The sequence below is a fragment of the Enoplosus armatus genome, chromosome 15 (assembly GCF_043641665.1).
Source record: "Enoplosus armatus isolate fEnoArm2 chromosome 15, fEnoArm2.hap1, whole genome shotgun sequence".
Taxonomy (NCBI): domain Eukaryota; kingdom Metazoa; phylum Chordata; class Actinopteri; order Centrarchiformes; family Enoplosidae; genus Enoplosus; species Enoplosus armatus.
Window position 1 is genome coordinate 1,283,111 of NC_092194.1, and position 23,132 is coordinate 1,306,242.

The 23,132-nt window shown below is 43.7% G+C and overlaps 2 protein-coding genes across 3 annotated transcripts; both read left to right on the forward strand.

Annotated features, from left to right (window-relative positions):
* The first annotated feature begins 265 nt into the window (after window positions 1–265).
* galcb (galactosylceramidase b) lies at window positions 266–10,811 on the forward strand. 2 transcript variants are annotated; one of them, XM_070919884.1, is made up of 17 exons: window positions 266–401; window positions 525–593; window positions 704–767; window positions 1,524–1,637; window positions 1,947–2,086; window positions 2,237–2,275; window positions 3,624–3,754; window positions 4,963–5,118; window positions 5,750–5,874; window positions 7,498–7,625; window positions 7,849–7,938; window positions 8,027–8,116; window positions 8,210–8,354; window positions 8,782–8,962; window positions 9,045–9,208; window positions 9,475–9,551; window positions 10,410–10,811. In XM_070919884.1, the coding sequence occupies exons 4-17, from the start codon at window positions 1,544–1,546 to the stop codon at window positions 10,560–10,562; spliced, it is 1,713 nt and encodes a 570-aa protein (XP_070775985.1). In that variant the 5' UTR covers window positions 266–401; window positions 525–593; window positions 704–767; window positions 1,524–1,543; the 3' UTR covers window positions 10,563–10,811. The 2 variants fall into 2 exon arrangements, with proteins under 2 accessions (XP_070775985.1, XP_070775986.1); XM_070919885.1 differs by lacking the exon at window positions 3,624–3,754 and adding an exon at window positions 2,482–2,609 and having other exon boundaries at window positions 285–401.
* A 44-nt stretch (window positions 10,812–10,855) lies between these two features.
* Window positions 10,856–21,766, forward strand: ak7b (adenylate kinase 7b). Its single transcript, XM_070920667.1, has 19 exons — window positions 10,856–10,862; window positions 11,496–11,596; window positions 11,759–11,926; window positions 12,013–12,121; window positions 14,157–14,251; window positions 14,579–14,689; window positions 14,782–14,865; window positions 15,893–15,975; window positions 16,186–16,276; window positions 16,602–16,679; window positions 17,397–17,546; window positions 17,702–17,830; window positions 17,937–18,042; window positions 18,680–18,808; window positions 18,898–18,963; window positions 19,181–19,378; window positions 19,538–19,758; window positions 21,446–21,604; window positions 21,706–21,766. The coding sequence occupies exons 1-19, from the start codon at window positions 10,856–10,858 to the stop codon at window positions 21,742–21,744; spliced, it is 2,124 nt and encodes a 707-aa protein (XP_070776768.1). The 3' UTR covers window positions 21,745–21,766.
* The last annotated feature ends 1,366 nt before the right edge of the window (window positions 21,767–23,132 follow it).

The following is a 23,132-nucleotide window of genomic DNA, read 5'->3' on the forward strand; positions in this document are numbered from 1 at the left end:
AAGTTTTAAAAAAACAATCATAGTTTGTTGTATTTTGTTATCGGTTTAGAAAAACGCGTTAACTAGTAAAAAAACACTATTTGAAATGAAAGGTGCTTAGTTTACTGACTTGTGCTGAATAGGATGTCGCGACCACGTGACCTTCGCAGCGCTGTCATGTGACGCACAGAGGGCTCGAGCGTCGGCGCGGGCGTGCATTGATCTGTGGCGCGCGGCGTGCGGACAGCAGAGCTGCCAGCCAGTCGACGGCCAGGATGGGCTACAGAGCGGCGGCGGCGGCGGCGGTTGTCGTGTTCCTCGGTTTGTCCCTGGACCTGTGCTCCCCTCAGTCGTACGTGCTGGACGACAAAGCGGGCCTGGGCAGAGTTTTAGACGGCATTGGGGGCCTGAGCGGCGGAGGGGTGAGTTCTGTCGCTTCGCAGCCACTTCCTGGTGCGACGCCGTCCGCGTGAGGGACGTCAAGTCAGCCGCCTGATAGTATTCCTGTTTCCGTCACGTAACGTTTTGTCCGCTGCTTCCTTCAGGCGACGTCCCGTTTGCTGGTCAGTTACGCCGAGCCGTACCGCAGCCAGATATTGGACTACCTTTTTAAGGTATGATACGAGGCTTGTCATTCACACAGTCCAGTTTAAAGTACCGGGAAACTCACTGTCATGCCCTTTTGTTTGTTTGTTTGTTGTTTTTTTGTTGTTGCTCTCTTCAGCCAAACTTCGGAGCCTCTTTGCACATACTGAAGGTGGAGATTGGAGGAGACGCTCAAACGACTGGTGAGTGATGTTAAGTGACACTGCAGCTTTCTTACTTGGTTTAAATGTTTCAACCGATTTATTCATTGCCGGAAAATAGTGGGAAAAACGCCCAATAGAGGTTCCATGACCCCGAGATGTTTCATTAATAGGGGTTTAAAACTGAGTCGAGCTGCAAATCCTCACATTGACGCCGTCGATTCATTTTCTCTTACTTAAAATTATATAGTTATAATTTGATAAATGAATTAAGTGTCCACACGAACAATTAGTGATGAATGTATTGACCCCTGGAGTTCCCAAATGTATCCCAACGTGTGCAGGAAATACCAGGATTATTAAGTTATTTAAAAATAGTAATATAACCTTGGTCAAATAATCCGAAATGGCAAGTATAACATTACTTTTAAAATGTATAAAGTCGTGAACAATGGGGGCTGAAATATTCCATCTATGTAGTGGGAATATTTGCTGTTATACACTAAATATGAAACAGTGGTGGCGAAATGGCTTCATACTTGCATTGAGTTGAACCCCTGTGCTCATATTCATATTTTTCCCCAGTGCTGATTAGATTTATAGATCACGTATGGTAACGGAATGTACAGAACAAACAGACCTCGAGCAGTGGGAGCAGTAGAGAGAGCAGAGGAAGTGTATTGCATCAGGGCCATGGATAAAACCCTGGATAAACTGTGCATCTGTAGACGATTTACTGAAACGCTATCTCGTGGTGTTCGAAATTACACAATTGACATGTTCTCTTTCTCCTCCGAGATGGAACGGAGCCGTCGCACATGCACTACGAGAACGACGAGAACTACTTTCGAGGCTATGAGTGGTGGCTGATGAAAGAGGCCAAGAAGAGGAACCCAAACATCACACTTGTAGGTAAGAACGAAGTGTCATTCGCCCTGCCCTGCACTCTGGAGAAACTCCCACAAAAAGCTGGCAAAAAGGAAGATGAGATCACATGAGAACGTAATGCTAAGACACTGAGATCAGTTAATGATCGCCTCTGTGAAGGGATATTGGATGTACCATAAAGGCTTTTTTAAATGCCTATACTCGTTACGTATGGCATAACAAGTTCAGTCAGTGTGTATTCATTCAAGTTAAGCAGTGCTGAGTGGAAATGTAGTTTTACCGGGCATTCAGGCTGAAAACAGACTCTGTGTGTGTGTGTGTGTGTTCATGTAGGTTTGCCCTGGGCGTTTCCTGGTTGGGTGGGCCACGGTAAGAACTGGCCCTATGACTTCCCAGACATCACTGCAGGGTATGTGGTGAACTGGATCCTCGGTGCCAAGCAGTACCACGACCTGGACATTCAGTATGTTGGGGTGTGTACTCGGTTGCTTTGAGCCTCCTTCCTGCTCAAGCTCCATGCTATGTGTAGTAACTGCCCTTTTTACATCAAATCAAGCAACAGGTCACATGTTAACCTGGACGAGTTTGCGGGTCTAATTTAAAATTCACTTTCTCCTCTTTAGATTTGGAATGAGCGAAACTTCGACAGCAAGTACATCAAGGTAATCCCAACCTCCCTTATCTTTCCAATGTCCTGTCGTTGTGTGTGTGCGCTGTGGGTAGCCTAAACTGTGAATTAAAAGGAAAGAAAAACAGCCACCAACGCAGAGTTGTGTCTCACGTGAGAGACGCAGTTTGATTCAACAGTGGTTGAGATGATGTTGAGTCCTAGCTGGGTTCCTCCTGAGGGCATGTCTTTGTTGCCAAGGTGCTCCGGAACACTCTGGATAAAGTTGGCCTAACTGGCGTTGGCATCGTCGCGGCAGACGGCGATTGGAGCATCGCTAATTCTATGATGGTTGACCCGTACCTCAATGATTCTGTTGAGGTGATAGGGTAAGTACAATCGGCTCGAAGTCACACTCAAGAGGTGGCACGCAATTGAAACCCTATAAACTTTTAAAACGATATAAAGGCGTGGGGGTTTCACCATGTGCTGTGAGTTCACTGGAGGACAATTTGATTGGCCTGGCAACTGATTGACCAAACACGTGATGCACAGATGGTGAAATGTGAAAGGTGTGAAGTTTTCTTCTTCTTCTTCTCTATAAATCTAACTGCCGCGCTGAATCAAAGCTTGGATGTTTGTGGCTGTTTTTCGGTCGGACTTGCAGACTGAAATGTGTCGGTTCAATCGTAGACTGTCACTTGATAAGCTGCATACGTGCATGCTCCTGTATGGTACGCCCATGTGCATGGGGAAAGTCATTCCCTATATATTTTTCCCCCCTCATTTTGATGTATTTAACTGTACAGTAATTTGCTGCCATCATGAAAAAAAAAGTGGTTTTAAAGCTGCACCTATAAATGTTTTTAGATTAATAGTGTAATGTGAAAGGTGTTGCCACTATTGACAAACCCACAGACAAAAATAATCAAATTATTTATTTTCCGGTTGAATTATCCAGTATTGATTCCTAAATGATGCTGTAGAATTGTGAAGAGATGCTGTTAGTCTAGTTAGCTATGCCTGTCAGGTAGCAAATCTAGCGGTCACATCAAATTGGGACTTTCTGAATTCAAATCCAGTTGAATAAGGAGATAAAGTGCTGATATTCAGCCTTAATAATCACCCAGCTTTGCAGTTTCCCTCAACTCCACAAAGCCTTTTAGCCCGTTTTAGGTAATTGTTTTGGTTTTTGGTGAACATAGAGGAGCATTTAGCAGGAGTTGGTGTGTTAAGCTTGGCTAGCTGCCCCGACGTGCCCAAAAACAAAAAAAACATTGTTGAGTTTTACATGGTCGCAGCAAAACTGTAAAGCCCGACAAAGTCAGACCTGTCACAGCTGTGAATGTGTCTTCCTCTGCTCTCCGTCTTCCCATGTGCGACTATGACTATGGCTGTACCAGCTGCTGCGGTACACTCTGGATAAGAGGGGTCTGGAGGGGGTCAGGATCATAGCCAGTGACAACCTGTGGGAGCCCATTGCCCTGTCTCTGCTGCTAGACCCCGAGCTCAGCAGAGCTGTAGATGTGATAGGGTAGGATCACCCCCCTTCAGTGCATGCACGGCCTCTTGTCGCCATGTGCTATAACATAAGCTTGTTGTTGTTGTTAGAATCTGTCTCTAACTTGCTTTAAATAAATAAATAAATACTGAGCCATTAACAGGTGATACTGAATCTGTAGTACTAAAGTAGCACTTAGTCTTTACCTGGCATGACATGATATGTGCAGTACTAACAATAATAATAATAATAATAATAATAATAACTATGCCTGTGATTGCAGCGTTTCTGTTGGGTGTGTGTGTGTGCATGATTTTAAGATAACATTTTAAGGTAAGGTAACGCACTTCTCAAACACATCTGTGTTTAACGTTTTTCTTAACATAAGCAGCCAAACAAGAACTTTGGCGAAATAAAAAATGATGTATTTCATTACGAAAGTTGATAATCAAATCAGGGTCAAGATCTGATTGTTGATTGATTTGGCTGCCTTGGCTTTTGGCTAGTTGACTGGCGCGTCCGTAATACCTACCAGTACTGTCCTGCACAGCCAAAAACCCAGTAACTCTGTAACTCTTTGGTCAAAAGTTTAGTTAAGACTTGAGTCTGACTTTAAAACGTAGCCTCTAGTAGCAGCAGTCGCGCTGCACCGCTAAAGCAAGAGAGGTAAAGTTGGGTAATGTGAGCCGCGGCTAGCCGCGGCTAAAGCTAAGGCTGAGCTTCCGATCCCTATCTGTGATTTTAGAAATATCCGTTTGGATGAACTGCACATCTTGGGATTCCCATTTGTTACTCCACATGGCTATATTGAACCATGGTGGACAAAAGGAAAAACTAGCTTAGCAGAGTGGCAGTAACGGCAATGTCCGCCTCTGACTTACGTGGAATTCATGCAATTTCTTCAGGCAAAGTTAAGTTACCTTTTTTAAATCACACATTTAAATGTATTCAGTTGTAATTGATGTATTTCTATTATATTTATTTCAACAGAGACATGTTTTATCTCCTATGAACTATGGACTGAAGGAGCAAAATAAAGGAAATAAACTCTCTTAAACAAACTAGTTCAAATAGACAATAAAGCTCAAAAGAGCACATATTGTTAGTAGATACTGTCTTCTTCCCCTTTCCCTGAAGATCATCCAACACCCACCTGACACCCACACGTTAATAGACCTCTGTTATTTCCTTATCATATTGAACTTGACCATGCGTGTGTTTTGCATATGTGTGACGCTCAGGGCCCACTACCCAGGCACCACCACAGTGAGTGACGCCCTGAAGACGCAGAAGAAGCTGTGGTCGTCGGAGGACTACAGCACTTTCAACGATGAGGTGGGGGGAGGCTGCTGGGCTCGCATCCTCAACCAGAACTATGTCAACGGACTCATGACGGCGTAAGGACATACACAAAGCAATACTTTGTGGTAAAGTAATGAGCGATTCTGACCAAAATGCGTTTACTTCCATTAGGATTGCAGGATTTCATCAAATGCTTTACCTCAAACCAGTTTTTGGAGAATTACTTTAAGTCATTAAAGCTACAGTAGGCAATAATATTGAATTATAATTTCGGTTGAAATAACTCATTTTGACCATTGCATATCACTAACAATATTTAATTGAAGGTGTCTGTGTTTTGATTCCTCTCTTCCAAAGTGATTGGCCAGTTACGTGCCAATAACCCTGATTGGTTCTTTGATTCAGACCTGGTCCAGTTTTTTTTTTTTTTAAAGACTAAATACAAAGGGGGCAGGTGCTCACAGACACCGATTTCTTTTAAAGGAGCCCTTAAATTAGATATTGTGAGTAGAATGCAATGGTCAAAATTAGTTATTTCAAGTTATAATTGAATGTAGCTTAAATTCATAACTTGTATGGAAGAAAAGTAAAAACACACTTGTTATCAGTTTACGGAAAGCAAACACAAGCCAAAATATTTCATGTTTAAGGTGTAATGAGGTTAGGAGTGACCGTCACTATGCAGGGAAAGCCTGGGTTAAGCCCTGACTGTGATTCTTCTTCCAGCACCATCTCCTGGAACCTGGTGGCCAGCTACTACGAGGAGCTGCCCTTCGGCAGAGATGGGCTACTGACGGCTGAGGAGCCCTGGAGCGGCAACTATGTGGTGGAGTCCCCTATCTGGATCACAGGTCTGCATTACATCTCGCACTTAGATGGATAGAGAGGATTTTTTTTTTACATTAACTGTCCTGTCCTCCATTCAACATGTTGGACACAATAGCCAACCATAGACCAGATAAATGAATTTACATTTATGAAGAGTTTACCAGTGTAGTGCCACCTCAATTACTTCCTGGCGAGGAGTATTTAACCCATACCAGAAGATTCTGTCGGGTAATGGATCCTAAACAAGAAACTATGCTTACCTACATTAATGCAAGTCAAGTTGTGCGTCACATTCAATGTGGAGTCTGAGCCCAGGCGGCGCCCTCGCCCTCGGTTTCCCAGGCAATGGAGACAGCCTCGCCTTATCAGGACAGCTGCCCCATGACCAGCCTTTCCTTGCAGGCCAGAGAGTTGAACTATTGCTCCATGCCCTACTACTTTTCAGTGTACAACTGACCTGAATGTGACCGTGGTGGAACCACTGTGTCATACTTCCTTTTCAGCCTAAAGAAGGAAAATGCCTTCACACTCTGATTATCTAATAATAAAGTGTTCATTTATCTGGTCTATCATTTGCTTCTGCTTTCTCCTAAAAGTCAAAAAGCAGTTTTGTGAGTATTGTGTAGAAAAGAGAAGTACAAAATATATTCAGACGGAAAAAAGAAAAAAAAAAAAAGAGCTCTACTATGTAAGGTCATGGAAATAACTAGGGTAATCTTAAGCTGTTGATTGTGCTGGGAGCCAGTGTAAAGGGGACATTGGTTAAATCAAGTTATAAGATACTGTGCGATGCTTAGCTGTTTGATAGCGTACAGGATGCAGTTTGGACTTTTATTGTCGAAACAGGAGAAAGGCAGCTTTGTCCGATGTCCAATAATATCATGGGTTCGGTTGCCCTTTTTATTGGGAACCGCACAATGTCTTACTAAGTCTGTTGCTTTCTCCATCTTATCGAACAATACAGAGTAACTGCAAGTATATCAGACTCAATGCGTCGCAGTGGCTTACGGGTTAAGGCACCAAACATGGCCGGGGGACCGCCTGTTGCTTTCAGCCACCCCCCTTGTTGCCTCTTATTAAATAAACTGGGATACTACTAGCAGAATTTGAGGGTGGACTAACAAATAATACAAGTTTGAGTTAGCTATTCACATACAAAACATTAAGTCAAACCCTTTATTATTATTATTATTATTATTATTATCTTTGTTATTATTGCAGCTGTAACTACTATTATCAGTCATATTTCCATTATTATTATAATTATAGCTGCTATGGCTACTGCTAGTACTGCCTCTGTCTGTCTCTACGTCTCTCTCTCTCTCTCTCTGTCTGTCTATGTCTCTCTCTCTCTCTCTCTCTCGGCGCTATACAAATAAAATTGAATTGAATTGAACTTTATTGGGCTACACATTTTGGATTCTAGAAAAAGAATCTTTCTTCTGCTCTACAATAAAATGTCCTACCTGTATTTCCTGTTTGACACACACCCACACACATACGTTTTGGAACCCCATGTGGGATGGGCCAGATGTTTGACCGGACACAGAAATAGCTCATTCACTTTTAACTTTTTAGCTCTTGATATCAGAAATCCTTTCATAAATGAATGGCTCAATATTGCACTTGTATTGTTTTCCTCATAGCCCACACAACGCAGTTCACCCAGCCTGGATGGGCCTACCTGCAGACTGTTGGACATCTGGCACAAGGTGGAAGTTATGTAGCCCTGACTGACAGGAAAGGAAACCTCACTGTAATCATAGAAACCATGGCAAGTTAGGCTTTCCTATTTTTATTTTTATTTTTTTACGTTTGGCTTCTAACGTCTTCATCTTCTGGTTCTGTCATTTGAGATACTTGTTTCAAAATGGATCTTTTAAACTACATTTTTAGGTTCCCATGTTCAAATGGCAAAGCAGCAAATGCACCCAAAAACACTAAAACCGCTCTTGAAATGACATGAACATCTTTTTTCACATTTCCCTTTTTTACAGACTCACGATCATTCCGTGTGCATAAGACCTCCACTCCCTCCCTTCAATGTGACATCCCAGAATGCAACTTTCCAGCTGGGCGGATCCTTTGTAAGTTCCTTCCAAGGCCTTCGTTGCACTGTTAAAAATCAGCGAGCAACACCTTTTGTCTTATTCAGGGGTCATTTCGTTTCCCTAGGCCTCCATCAAGGAACTCCAAGTGTGGCGGTCGCGGTTTAACTTCAAAACAAAGAAGCCCTCTTTCTTTGAGAAACTAACTCCACTGAAGGTACAAGAGGCAATTCCGAAAGTACTTCTGAACTGTTGGCGCTATTCAACAACTTCCAACACAGTTGTTTATTTGTTTACGATATGATTTCAGCTTTTAGATGGATCATTCACCTTAGATCTGGCTGAAGATGAGGTTTACACATTAACAACAATTACAACAGGACAGAAGGGCTGTTACCCTGACCCACCTCCTTCTGCTCGCTTCCCTAAAGTCTACAAGGACAACTTTAACGTTGGTAAGTATAGCATATATATATATGTACAATTCTGATAGGTGTACACTTTTAAGTGCAATAGATGACGTTTTCTTGGCCAACTGAAACAAAACCAGAGAATTAAATCCTTTTGGAAAAAATGGTATGAACAAAGGCAGAATAAAATTCATGGTGCAAAGTTCAATTAAATTCTGATGTGAAGTCTTTTAAATGTTAAGAGAGGGCCATAGTGGAAACCATATCAAGAGGAATGATGTTGATCTTAAACTATAAACACATGTAGTACTTGTATTTGTCCATGTACTCTGACCTGATATCTTAGAAACACATATATATATATATATATATATATATATATATATATATATATATATATATATAAAAAAGAAACAAAAGGCCTCACTAGTCTCCATCCATCTTCTCCATCTCTGTACGTGACCTCCGGTAGCAAACCCTCCTTTCTCAGAGGCCCCAGACTTCGCCGACCAGACGGGGGTGTTTGAGTACTACACCAACCTGACTGACCCCGGACCTCATGTCTTCACCTTGCGCCAGGTTCTGACCGAGAGGCCGGTCACATGGGCGACGGATGCCGACCAGACTGTCAGCGTCATAGGAGACTATCAGTGGTGGGGTGATGGCACCACATAGTGTTCGTTTAAAGAATGGAACTTGGCAAAAGCGCTAACCGTTTCTTTCGTTGCGTTACAGGCAGGACCTGACGGTCACATGTGACGTCTTCATGGAGAACGTTAAGACCGGCGGCGTGTTCATAGCGGCCAGGGTGGATAAAGGGGGCCAGTCAATCCGCAGCGCTAAAGGAGTCTTCTTCTGGGTGTTTGCAGATGGCACATACAAAGTTACCAATGATCTTGGTCAGTCCTTGCATTAAAATGCCTTGTCAGTCACAGTTGGGAGTGATAGCAGATTTCCCGTCCTTCATGGAATTTGTTGCATTAAGAAAAGTATCAGAGGTATCACCGGACTCTGAAAGAGGTCGTCTCAGAACACTGGTTTTAACTTTTTATTTTTAAAATATATTGTGCAGACCAACCCAAGTACAAGGCTGAATATGTGTCATTGCTCTACCTCCTTTATTGGCGTGTGTTGGACTGTTTTGTTCCTCTTCTTTTGTCAACAGCTGGACAGACCGTACTTGCAGAGGGACTGTCTGGTACCCGAGCTTACGGCTGGAACACCATTTCACTTACTGTGAAAGTAAGTGGAGACTTATTGTTGTTGTTGTTGTGGTGGTGTTTGGAGGGGTTTGCTGCCGACACTCCTTTTTGTGTTTGTCCTATTCAAACGTATTGAAGACCAGAGACAACAGCAGCTTGACTGAATCCAAATACTCATGCTCATGAGGACTTTGAGACTACATTAGATTCATTTAGATTAGATTAGAATTTCAAGTCGGAGCCCTTTTGCCTAAAAAGCAAAAATACCAAAACATCCGTGTATATTACCAGCTTCTCTAATGTGAATATCTACTGATAGTAAAAATTAATATGTTTTGGACTGACAAAGACGTTTAAACAAGTCAACTTGGGCTCAGAGAAATTGAGAAGTGAGACGTTTCCTGGACTAAACAACGAGAAAACAATCAGCAAATCAATCGACAATTAAAAGAAGCGTTAATTGTAGCCCTACTTGAGAGTGTTGTTTTGGTAATATTTAGCCGTTTCTAAGGTTATATAGAGAGCTAATAGCTTCAATGGCTTGAGCTTCTATTTGCATTTTGTATATGTTGGGTCACATTTGAAGTCCCATTGATAAATAAAACATGAACCTTGCTTTTGAGCGAAACAATCTTGCTTCATCTGCTAACTAGACTGGTTGTTTTGCCGGTTGCTCAGCTGTGTAGGAACTGAATGGACCTGTCCTGCGGCGACTGCATGTTAATGTCGGTTACAATGTAATCACATGATAACTGAACCTCTCAGCCACATCTCCCATGTTTTTTTTTTGTTGTTTTTTTTTTGTCACATCCATGTGACTGACTGTCAGGATAAAGCAAGCAGATAGTCTATAAAATTCCCTGGACCTTGTCACTATGATTCCCCCTCTCCCCTGCAGGGCCAGTATGCGTCAGGGCTGCTGAACGGATACACGCTGTGGAAGAACGCCGCGGTTCTGACACCGAAGAATGGCTGGGCTGCCATAGGAACGCGCTCATTCGAACTGGCTCAGTTCGACAACTTTGCTGTGGTGGCAGATGAACGAATTTGAACCGTGAAATAATGGATCTCCACTATGCTGTGAACGTCGTGATTAACTTATTGACTTGATCAATGCATTGATTTTAACACTTCAGCGTGCTAAATTTAGATGGGATTTGAAAGGTCTCACACCAGAATTGAGGGAACAAGAGGGCACATAATGTAACATAACATAACACCCTTGAAATCTGCTGTCTGATATGATTGTAAATGATTTTGCACTACTTGGTTTTTATGGAATAAAAAGTTTTTAAATGTTTTATGTTTTTGGAAGAAAACCCTGCTTTGTAATGATTTAAAATCATGTGTAGTAAGGGCTGAAATGAAAACTAAAAAACAATTTTCATTATTGTTTCATCTGTTTGAGAGCTCACGGTCCATTAACTCGCAGTGAAAGGCTCTATTTTACATCTGCCCATAGTGTTTCACATCAAAGATCCGTACGGTACAGTCATTACAGCGGTAACCATGATCCAGGCAGTGTTAACATATTAGTAAAAAACTACCCCGAAGCCACGCTTAACAATATTTTTATATTGACATTGATATTATTTGAGCAAATGACAACTTTGACCTACTTTTCAGCTGTGCTCATTGTTTTGTTTTTACTGCCTGCCGCTTCACTGTTTGCATCAGATCACTGCGCACCAAGCGGGTTCATTTGGCTTCAACAGCCAACGTGGGACCTGTGCGTAGGCTTCAGAAGTAAAAAAAAAATCCCAAAAAAACGATATAAAAGTGCATTTGGCCACACGGAGGCATGCGTTGCATGTCATAAGGCGTGTGCTGGAGTTTCTCCACCCCTATACGACGGAAACCGCGTTTTTAAAAGGCCCGTTTGCGCCACGTACACCAACAGGTAAATGGGGAGCATTTCGCGCTGCCTGAGGGCCGTCTCCACGGCAACGGGACAGCAACAACACTTGCTAGCGGCGGCGCACAGGTTTAACACGGCGCAAGCAGAGGATGGAGAGACTCAAACAGTCGCCCAAAAGAGTTTTTATCAACAACATAGACTCGTACGCTTCTAAGTGTATTGCCAAGGTGAGTACATCCAACGCGGAATGTCAGAATTGAACTCGTCAAGCATGGCAGTGAAGCGTCAATGTGAGCTAACAGATGTAGCAGCAGGCGCGTTCGTGGACAGCTTCGGTCGGCTAAGCTAGTTGAACATCTTCTTCTTCTTCTTCTTCTTCTTCTTCGCAGGTTCTGTCCGAATCTGTGGTCGGGCCCGAACCCGAAGGAGGGACGGAGGCCGGGGAAGAGGAGGAGAGGGTGATTTCCAACCCCAGCGGAGCAGGAGCGTTTCAGGTCGTTGGGACAGTTTGTGACACGTTCGAGGGGGGCAGACCGTATGTGCTGGAGGAGTATTTAGTAAGTAACCTAATTAATGCAGAGCTGTCCGGCTCTGTGTAAATGATCGTTATTAATGTTCATTTGTGTGTGTGTGTGTGTGCAAGCGCCTGAGCAGGGGCGAGCTGCTGTCCAAACTGAAGGACTGCGACGTTGTCGTCTACAACATTACCCAGCATGCTGATCAGGTGGAAGAGGCCTCCTGGGCTGTCTCAGGTGAGCGGTTCTTCAGTCCCTGTTGGGTGGTTGGTGGCTTGGCAGACTGTTCATAGTTTTCTCCAGACTGTTCACGCTTAGCTGGTTTGTTCCACTTCCAGACAGTCCTTAAAGCTACAGTAGGCAATTTTACGGTCACTAACAATACTTAATTGAAGGGCTCCTTTAAAGGAATGTGTGTCTGTGAGCACCCTTTTGTATTTAGTCTGGACCAGGTCTGAATCAAACAACCAATCAGGGTAATCGGGCGTGTTTTGATTCCTCACTTCCAACTGGTACTCGTACACACTCCAGTCCATTACGTGGGACCTTCTGTAGAAGGCCTTGAGTGGGTTGCACCAACTGGTCTTCACTAAGCCAGGTCGTAACTGCTAAGTCGGTCTCCGTTAAGACCAGTCTTTTACGCCGGTTGCACCAACCAAACTTAAGCCTAGTCTTAACTATGCCTGGATTTAGCGCTGCGTGTCCATGAGAATGCCTCGCAGCGTGCGACGCTGGGATACGTTGTTAACAGTCTCCCACTGTCGTGCAAACTAATAACTTACTTGCTGAGATTCGGAAATAAATGGAGCTGCTCAACCTGCATAAGAATATATTCGGCAGATTCGGCCAGCCTTCGTTCAGAAAGCGATGTGCGCAAGAAGTGGAAAGACCTCCTGGTGTTTTTGGAGAGGACTCCCCTGCATCGACCATCCGCTGGAAGAAAATGATGTGGTTCACATTAATCATACCAGCGACGAGAGCAGTAACGTTGCTGAGGACTGTGAAGGTGTGTATTCCACATAAACTACCAGTTTATGTATTTATTTAGTTTCATAATTGGTAAAAAAAAAATTAGTAATAATATAATCCGCCAATAAACTCTGCTTCTAGCTAGAGTGTAATAACGTTAGGCTAAGTTTTAGAAACTGTAACATAACTGCAGGGCGGATTTAATGAATTTGCTTATTGATTTCAGACTCGCCCGATACCACTCCTCCAGAACGTGGTCATAGCAGCGGCGGAGCGCCACCTGCGAAACGGAGGAGACAGGGCGATCTTCAGCGGATTCTGCTGGAGAAGGAAATCCTCAGAGTGGAGGCGGAAACTAAGAAAAATAACAGGCGGAGCAGGAAAAGCTGGAAAGCTTGAAAAACAAAGAAATGCATTAGAAATACAACTGCCCCAACAACAATAGTAATAATAACAATAACAATAATAATAAAATAAAATATTCCATATATCTTTATATATATATAAAGACTAACCCTAACCCCTAACCCCATGAGGCGATGGTTTAAAAGACGAGAAGTGCATGTGTCAATGTGTCAGCACCATGGATAGTCATTTTTCTTTCTCCCTCTCCGCCCATGCGGCCCATGATGCTGTCCATGGTGCTGAAAGCATTCATCGGGACAGGTCACCGCACAAAGCAGAGCTGACCAAGATGTGCACCAACTTTGGGACTTAAATCCATTCCCCCTTTTTTTTGTTTACTTTATTCGTACCCTTATTTTTAATCTTCGTAACCCGTGTGAAAAGGCTTAAGCCTGATGGTGCAAACGGCGTAACTGTCAGGTTCGACTTAGAATGCCAACTTACGACCGACTTAGCTTAAGACCAGGCGTACGCCCTGTTGGTGCAAGCGGCCCCTTGTTTGTTGAGTCGACTGGTTGTTCGATCGGGACCGGGTCCAGTTTTTTTAAAAGACTAAATACAAAGGGGGCGGGTGCTCACAGACACACATTTTTTTAAAGGTGCTCTTCAATTAGATATTTTTAGTGGCATGCTATGGTCAAAATTCATTATTTCAACCACGTTATAATTCAATAATATTGCCTACTGTGGCTTTAATATTAATTCAGAAATGAATATTATCTGCCCTGTAACGATTCATTGAGGTACTGTCTGTCTTTCTGAATGTAATATTGCTTTTACTTTAAGTGTGTGCTGTATTTTCTGGTACCTACTATCAGGCGCGGCATCGATTCATTTTTATTGAAGCAGTATATACGTTACGGAGAGATTGATCTGCAGATTCCCCTTGTGTTTGCAGCTCTCCATAATGAAATGGGCCATTTTTCTGGACCAAAGACGTTCATCCTGGTCTCCACTGTGATGACCTGGGCGTGCAGCAAGCCGGTTGATCCTGTAAGTGCACACACACACAGTACCTCTGGCTAGCCTGACATGGTTATCTTTTTCGTGTAGCATGAAAATCCCCTTTTATTCCTCTTTACATGTCGCAATGAAGGCCGTAGGGCTGGAACAGCTGATTCCTCCCACCAGAGAAGTGGTTCCCAATCTTTTTTGGCTCGTGACCTTCACAGATTTCATTTGTTTACTGGCTGTGACCGGTTCAAATTATTCAAATAATAAGTGCATCCTGGTTTGTCCCAGGTCTGTTTACTCACCAACTCTGGCCATATCAGATTTAATGTTTAAGCGGGATGCTTTGTCATCTGTGTTGCATAACAGGACGATCCGGAGCTTCCTTTCACCGATGAGATTTTCTGGAGAAGAAGAGCACATCCCAACTTCAAACGACACATTGACCTGGAGAAGAGGGTGGTCAAAATGGGCAAAACGGTCAGTTTCCTCGATTCCTGAGTTGTTACATTTTGTACAGGAGGCACATGCGATTGACTCATCACCCTGTCACACCCTGTTGTTGCTTGCAGAATCCGGCGCTGTTCTCGACCTACGTGGTGGCGTCAGGACTTCAGTACGGGATGGGAGAGCAGGTCTTCCACTTCTTTTTCAAGGTGAGATTACTGCAGGCTACTGTACATTGTTACTTTGACTAGCAACAAGATCCATTTTTAGTTCCCTTTTATACAGATGTGTCTCTCTATTTCTCATGGAAACTGAAAGTTCAAATGGGAGTTCCATTTGGTTCCCAGTAACTGAAATCCAACCAGGGACCCGAGTCTGGCCAGGTCCAAATTATACTTAGTCCTATTGGGTCAAGCACAGTGTTAATTTTGTCACCTGATTGTGATTTAGTGAAGTCAAATTTCAGTCATTTCACTTTTGCTATTTTTAGTCAACAAAACGAGACAATTAATTCGAGTTAAATTTTTTTATGTCCTGTAAGCATTTTGAGGCTACAGCTGTCGCCATCTTTGTTATGTACAAAAAACAATGAGGGGGAGACATCAGCCCCTGTCTATTCCATCCCTGCCTCCCAAGTCTCAAAAGTCAGACTAGACGAGATGCTTTTCCACTTGCAGATACTGTTCTGTGCACTTGTATCACACCTGGTTTTCGATGTTCGCAGGTTTTGAGACTAATTAAATGCCATACGAATCTCTACAAGAGAGGTAGCGAGTGCAAAGTTAGCCCTACCTCGAGTTTGAAATATACCAATATATACACGACTGACTCAGGTCATGCTAACTACGCTAATGACAGATCTTTTTTTTTTTTTTTTTTGGCTTTTTTGCCGCTAGATGTCAAACAAAAGCCAGAGCCTAAATCACATTAAGTTGCTGTGAGCTGTAAATTCACCACCTCGAAGCAGAACCGGGCAACTGCCTCCATCTTACCAGGGACTCACCCTGGGTCCTGGTCCACAGCTTGCCTGTACCCGTCGCAGAATGATTTTACTCTAGAGAGCAGCGTGAAAGTGAGGAGCTCTCACTCTGCAGCTATTTCTGGGGACGGAAATGTCCCTGGGATACCTGGCTCCGGTCAAAGTGTTGGAAGGACCAACAGGCCTCATCACAAACAGTGCAAAAAGTGTGAATTTGCTCCACATGTGTAACTAATAGAAATAATCTGCATTATTAGACATCATGGCTTGGACGTGACATACCGGTCTTTGGAGACGGCAACAACATCGTTCCCACAATTCACGTCAATGACCTGGCAAGGTTGGACACATGCGCGCATGCACACACACACACACACACACAGTACATGTAAGATGATTGTATGTATGTATTGTATGAGTCCTGCTTTGCAAAAGGCTTTAAGAAATCTGATCTATATTACCTTAAATTGGCATCAATGTATATCTTGGAAATTAGATATGAAGTCAATATTTATATGCTGTGAACAATGTCATTTGTTTGTGTTAAAAGAGTGATTCAGAATGTGATCGAACATCAGCCCAAGCCGTATTACCTGCTAGCTGTGGACCACTCCACCAGTACCATGGAGGACATTGTGAAGGTGTGTGTAGCAGCAGATCAAAACATCTTTTGTCACAACTTCATTGAATTACACAAACAGAAGAATGTATCAGGTTTTATAAGTGCTTGCTCGTGGTGGGAACTGTTGGGTCTCTGTAATAACATCATAAAGAGTCGGTCTAGACCTGCTCTATTTGTAAAGTGTCATGAGATGACTTTTGTTGTGATTTGGCGCCATATAAATAAAAATTGAATTCATTTGAAAAGTGAAATTCCACATATGACACTGTACTCACCTACATTCATAATATATGTTCGTTCATATAAATTATGATATAATGACACGTGAGTTGTTTCTCCACCAGGTAGTCGCCTCTGTTCTTGGGCCAGGGAAGATCCAGAAAAAGCCATTTGAGGAAGCCTTCCTTACCCAGGACCTGAGTGTATGTTGATGCCTAACTTACACTTACTTCACCTCAACTTCATGTTACAGCGATGGAGGACAATAAGTTAGCTATCTAGCTAGCTTAGCATTAAGAGTTGAAGCAGGGGCAAGCAGCTAGCCTGGCTCTGTCCAAAGTTAAAAAAAAATATACACCCACCAACAAAAGCTACTAATCACACAATATATTGTTGTTTTGTTTAATCTGTACACAAAAGCAAATGTAAAAATCACAATTTGTGCTTTTTAGGGGAGTTTTGTATTGGAACTATTTGGAAACAACAGCTGGGTGCAGCGTTGGTGTGCAGCTTCCTGGAGTCTTGACGTCACAGTGAGATTGCCAGGTTTGGGGTCATTGTGCCTGTACAGAGACCAAAAACCAAAGCCTGTGCTCTAAGACCATATCGGACAACCTGCCCTATAGCCGGAGACGCTGCACCGAAGTGCTGGGCGGATGGACAAACTGCTGTCCGTTAAGAAGTAGTTCCAGCCTGACAACCCCAACATGTCATTTTTATATATCTGTTTGTGTACAGATTAAATAAAAGAGATACACCCAGTTAGTTAGTGAGCTTTAGAGGTGTTGGTTGGTGTACGTTTTTTTACTTTAGACAGAGCCAGGCTATCTGTTGCTTCTAGTTTTTATGCTAAGCTAGGCTAACAACGTCCCAGTTGAATTATTCCTTTAAGATCTGTCCGTCTGTTATTTCCCCTTGAGGTAATGGAAATTGATTCCATGACGGTCAACCTTCGCATGGAGAGTGTCCATCTCAAGGAACTGTTCCCTATCAACTGGTTGTGTGAGTCTGGTCTGGTGGAGAACATAGAGCTGGTGGTTGAGGAATACCGGCAGACCAGGGGACTGCTGGTAGGTGCTATGCAGAGAGCAGAAACCTGTCCCTGAATGTCCAATGAATACAACTAACATGATATGATCATAGATATAGTGTTGCTACTTTCCCCTATGTCCGAAAGTTGTAGATAGTATGATAATAGTTGTAAGTGTAAGTGTGTTCTCTCCAGCCCATCCGTCTCTGTGTACTGGGTCCTCCTGCGGTTGGGAAGAGCACAGTGTCCAAACGGATTTGCGAACACTACAAACTCCATCACATCACACTGAAGGAGGCCATCTCTGAAACCATCTCACAACTGGTGAGCTTCTCCTAAGGCACACAAACGCACATGAGCTAGCAAAACAGACATCCATTTCCAGCACATCTACGTCTTTTACAATTCCAATTTCCATCCCCATTTCTAGGAAGACGCTGCGAAGGACGCTGATCCAGATGCAGAGAATGAGGACTCTGCAGCAGAGGCCCAGGAGATGCTGAAGGCCCTGAAAGACAGCGTGGAGCAGGATGGAGGTATGTGCTGAGACAACCAGGCTTTACCTGCCCGGTGAAGTGTAGGATCCAGTGTTTTCGGAGCTTGGTCCCTTCTATCAGAATCAGAATCAGAAATACTTTATTCTAGGGACTAAAGGTCAGGATATCCTGGACTCTGATGCTTTGATTTTGACCATTCTTCTTTTAATCTGTCTTTAACAAGTCCCCTGACTTTATGGACGTGCAATACTAAATCATTGAAGGTCCCATATCAAACTGAACAACCTCCAAAAACTTGAAGAGTCGTCCTGAGCAGACCGCTCCAATAACTCAGACAGACTGAGTGGGTGGATGAGTCAGTCCCTGTACTTGGTGGGTGGTGCTGTGCCTGGAGCAGATGACCTGCTGGGGGGGGGGGGGGGGGCTGAGTGCGGTGACTGTATAGTTGTGACATCACAACCTTACGGAAGTCCCGACGGCTCGTTTAAAGGCACAGTGTCTCAATACTGGCTGTGTGCATTTCTCTGTGGACTGAGCGTTTTGATGCTTTCCCAGTATTTATGCAGCGCCGAGACCTGCTTTATAATCCAACAAGACATGGACATCTCACTTTCTACAACATGGGGCCTTTAAGATTATTTTGCCACAACATAATGTCAACTCTTTTGTCCATTAGGTCTTTTGGATGACCAGCTGTTGGTGAAGGTGGTGAAAGACAAGCTGATGTCTAACCCATGCAGAAACCAGGGTTTTGTTCTGGACGGCTTTCCCAAGACATATGAAGAAGCTAAAGAGCTCTTCTACAGTGAGAGACCGAATCACACACACTCAGTACAACAGGGATACATACATACATGCATACACATCCACATGTTTTCTTTTTTTTTTTTTTAGCTGAAGAGCTTGAATCAGAAGATGGGGCGTCCCAGATTTCTTTATACGGCAAGAAGATTATGCCAGGTCTGTGTAGTGCACTCATTACAATCCTGTTATTATCCATGAAGAGAGAGAGAGATTAAAGCATGCTCGTAGACCTTGTAGCACTCAGAACCACAAATATTTCACCTTTCAATAACCACAAAAATATCCAGAGAGATTGAGAGATTGATAACCGGCCTTGAGCCTTTGAGTGTCCGGTGTTGCAGTATTTGTGATGGTTTCCTTGTGTGTGCCACAGAGCATGTGCTGTGCCTGGATGCGTCAGATGCTTTCCTGAAGGATCGGGTGATGAACCTGCCCGAGAGGCTGGTAAAGGCACACGACTACGAGCAGGAGCACTTTCTGCAGCGACTGGCCGGATACAGAAAGAACAGTTTGGAAGATGAAACTGTTGTCAACTACTTTGAAGAGCTGGACATCGCGCCTCTGTACCTTGGTAACACCATGGCTCATGTCTAATCCTGTGTGTGTGTGGGGGGGGGGGGTGTTCGCTGGTCGGGCTGTACGTTTAGCATTCATCAGTCTGCCGTGCTGACAGCTGATGTTTTCATCCTATTGTCAAACCTCGCTGTGTTCCTTTTGTCGTCCTCTGCAGAGATCACCGGCAGCAGCGAGCCTGACTGCCTGCTTCTGATGCGGAAGATCTTTGACACGGTGGGCCGGCCCAGGAACTACGGCCCCAGCAGCCGGGAGGTGGAGGAAGAGGAGAGGAGGGAGGCTGAGGAGAGGATGAGGAGAGAGGCCCAGGAGAAAGCTGAGGAGGAGAGGAGGGAGGCAGAGGAGGCCAGGCACAGGGCTGCACGCTGGGAGGAGTGGGTAGGTACCATAGACTGTGTATAAAGTTGGCCGACGCGTCTCCACTTCCTCCCACTGTACAAAAATGAAGCCAAAATACCACGGATATGGCCAGTGGAGCCGGGTGTACGGGCGGGGTATCGAGGTCCCGCCCGTACACCGGCCTGACCCGATCGCGACACACAGTCTCAATCTCAGCTGTCAATCATGACGTCTCACCCCCCGTTTTTATAGCATCAAATAACTAATTAAAACCAAACTTATCAGAAATATTAAACAATTAAATATTGTTAGTGACGAATGAACAAAATGAGTTATTTCAACCTGAAATTATAATTCAATAATATTGCCCACTGTAGCTTTAATAATTAGATAAAGGATCAAGATCATAATATCGTACAGTAGCAGTAACAGTCGTTGCCAAATGTAATAAAAATGTATTTTATGAGTTGAATGAAAACCACAGATCGCATTTGCACAACGCCTTTTCCTCAGTATATCTGGCCCCCCCGGTCAACTTAGTCAGTTAAATCTGCAGAAGAAGAGAGCAGGGCGTCAGTATCCAAGCTCAAACATCAGGTCAGTTGTCAAAAGGCTGATGAACAAACAGACACAGTCAGGTACTTGATGGAGGAGAAAATTGGAGATACTGGGACTCATGCAGAGGTTATGATGTTCCACAAAATGACACATTAATACTGCACTCACACCTCTCTTGTTGTGGTCCCACTGTAACAGAGTTAACTGATAATTATGGTTTAGTACAACATGGGTCTCGTTTTTTTTTTGTAGTTTTGCCCATCACTTCTATCAGTTGATGATACGATTGCACTCTGCAAAAGTGAAAGCAAGATAAGATAAGATAAGATAATCCTTTATGAATCCCTCAGCGGGGAAATTTGCAAGGAAAGAAAACATGAGCAGTCAGGCAATCAGACTGGTTTTAAATAAACTTATTCATAAACGGTACAATTATCACCCTAACTGTCCATTTTAAGCATCCATCACAGATTGCGGACCAACTTGCCTTCAACTTTGACCTTCTGTACTCACTGTAGATGCATGCAAAGAGGTGCTTTTCCTTATTTTCTGTCATATAAATAGTGTTACAATGTTGGACATTCCTATTAAACCTTACCAAAGTTGCCAAATAATGAGGAAAACGTATGTAAAAGTAATCCCCGTGAGTGCTCTGAACGCTCCCTCCACTTTTGTGATATACATCCCGGATTTCCTCAGATGGTCATCTGCTCAGGGCACAGCAGTGACAGCACGCCCACCAAGAAGAAATGAATAAAGTTGTGTGTTTTTGTACAGTAATCAGTGAGGCCCAGTCCCCAGAAACACTCACTTACCTCTTGTCTTATTTGTGGTCTGCTAAACGGGAAGTTCATCAAATTCAGTGCCAAATATCTCTATGGGAGGCGTGCCTGGAAGAGACTGGAGCTCAAACGGCTTGTGTCAGACAGAAGGTGAACTGAAGGGCCGCATGAAGGGCCACAATAAGATGAATAAGGACTTACTTGATGCTGTGAATCATGCAAAGTTGCTCTAGCGGAGTCCCAGATTTAAGATATAGAGCTGAAAATGAGCAGAATAGCTCCTCTTTAAGTCTTATGGCGTTATGGTTCGATAGCTAGTTGTGTTTGATATGTTGGAATATCATGATTGATACGTGTGTGTGTGTGTGTGTGTGTGTGTGTGTCAGACCAAGCGTTTGGAGGAGACTAGGCAGCAGGAGGAGGAGCTGCTGGAGGCCCACTCGGTCCCTTTGAGGAACTACCTGACCGAGCACGTCATGCCCACTCTGACCCAGGGCCTGATCGAATGCTGCACCGCCCGACCACAGGACCCTGTGGACTTCCTGGTATGACACTCGAGGCCGGTTATTTCTCTGCTGCTTAGCGTCTGACTTCACTTCGTCTAGACTTTGACGACGATCGTCTCTTTTGATTTTTCTCGTTCCAGGCGGAGTACCTGCTAAAGAACAACCCCTTCAACTACTGACAGTAAGAGGTCATTTCTTTCGGTTGCTGGTTTGAAACCAAAACAAAAAGAACTGAAATAAAATACATTTTTTTCCCCCTCCTAATACTCCTGAGCTCTTCAGTATATTATAGACCGAAGCTGAAATTACATGCGGAATCTGTAATAGAAGAAAACCTCCCTGAGACTTTTCAGCCATCACCTGCCAAGTGTCCCTCGGTTCATGCTGGGATTTTGATTAGGCCTGATTTGTAAGTGGCCCATTCTCCTGCCCCTGTTGTATTTTTCACACAGCTTTGTTTGGGCTCCTGTGTGCCGGCCATTACTTAAAAGCACCCTAAAAAATTGGATGAAGGTGCGTACGAAGCCAAAAGCCAATTAGGAAGTTAATTTGCGTAATGAACTTGGTAAACTCCAAAGTAGGCACGCTCGGGTCATAATTGCTTTGATTTGGCTTCCGATATCCAGGAAGAATAAATGTTACAAATGGTAACTAATTTGTGTCTCTCTCATGTTGCCACTCGCGACTCCAAAGTGTACATAATTGGTTGCGACGGAACACCAAATTATTTCATTGTACGTACTAAATCACCACGCGGGGAAATTAGTTGAGTTCATTTGGGGAGACAATTTGGCGGCGCCATCTGTGAGTCCCAGGTACAAACACAACACGGAGGGCTTCCTGAAAGTGAAACACACAGATTCTGACAGTAAACATGGTAAACACGATGTTCTCAAGTATTCCATTACCTGTCGTAGTGCAGCAGTCTGAAGATCGTGCAGTGACATTTGATTGCGAGAGAATAAAGTGGCCAGGGTGTGAGAGTCACGTCTCCCCGCAGAGAAGTGCACACAGCAGCAACTCTGGTTTCGCTTTCACTCTTTGGGAGTGGACTTGAACGCACCATCCAAGCACGTCAACCTGATGAAGCCGCGATGAGTGCATGGTCAGCTTCAGCAGCAGCTGCAGTTCATTACCTCTCGTTTCAGCAGATATGCCTCTGAGGTGTTCGAGACATCACCCCTCATACATTCTCATACGGTTTCATTTAAATAACAGCTTGAGCTAACCCCCCCCCCACCCCCCCACCCAAGAGGTAAAATTATCCAATATTTCACCAAAAGCCATTAAAATTAGAGAAACATTCTGAAAAGATAGAGACAAACCTGTGTGGCAGAACTTTGATTTTCTTCTTTCCTTGGATTAAACTAGCTAACTGTCCATGAAGTAGTTCAAACTGGCTGCACCTGGGTCAGCAACAACAGTCAAATGCTGCTTATGCATTGAACACTTATGTGCTTTTACTCGAGTAAAATTTTTGAACGCAGCACTTTTACTTGTAATGGAGTGTCATTACATCGTTGTGTCGGTACTTTTACTTAAATAAAGGTTACGATGTTGGTGCTCT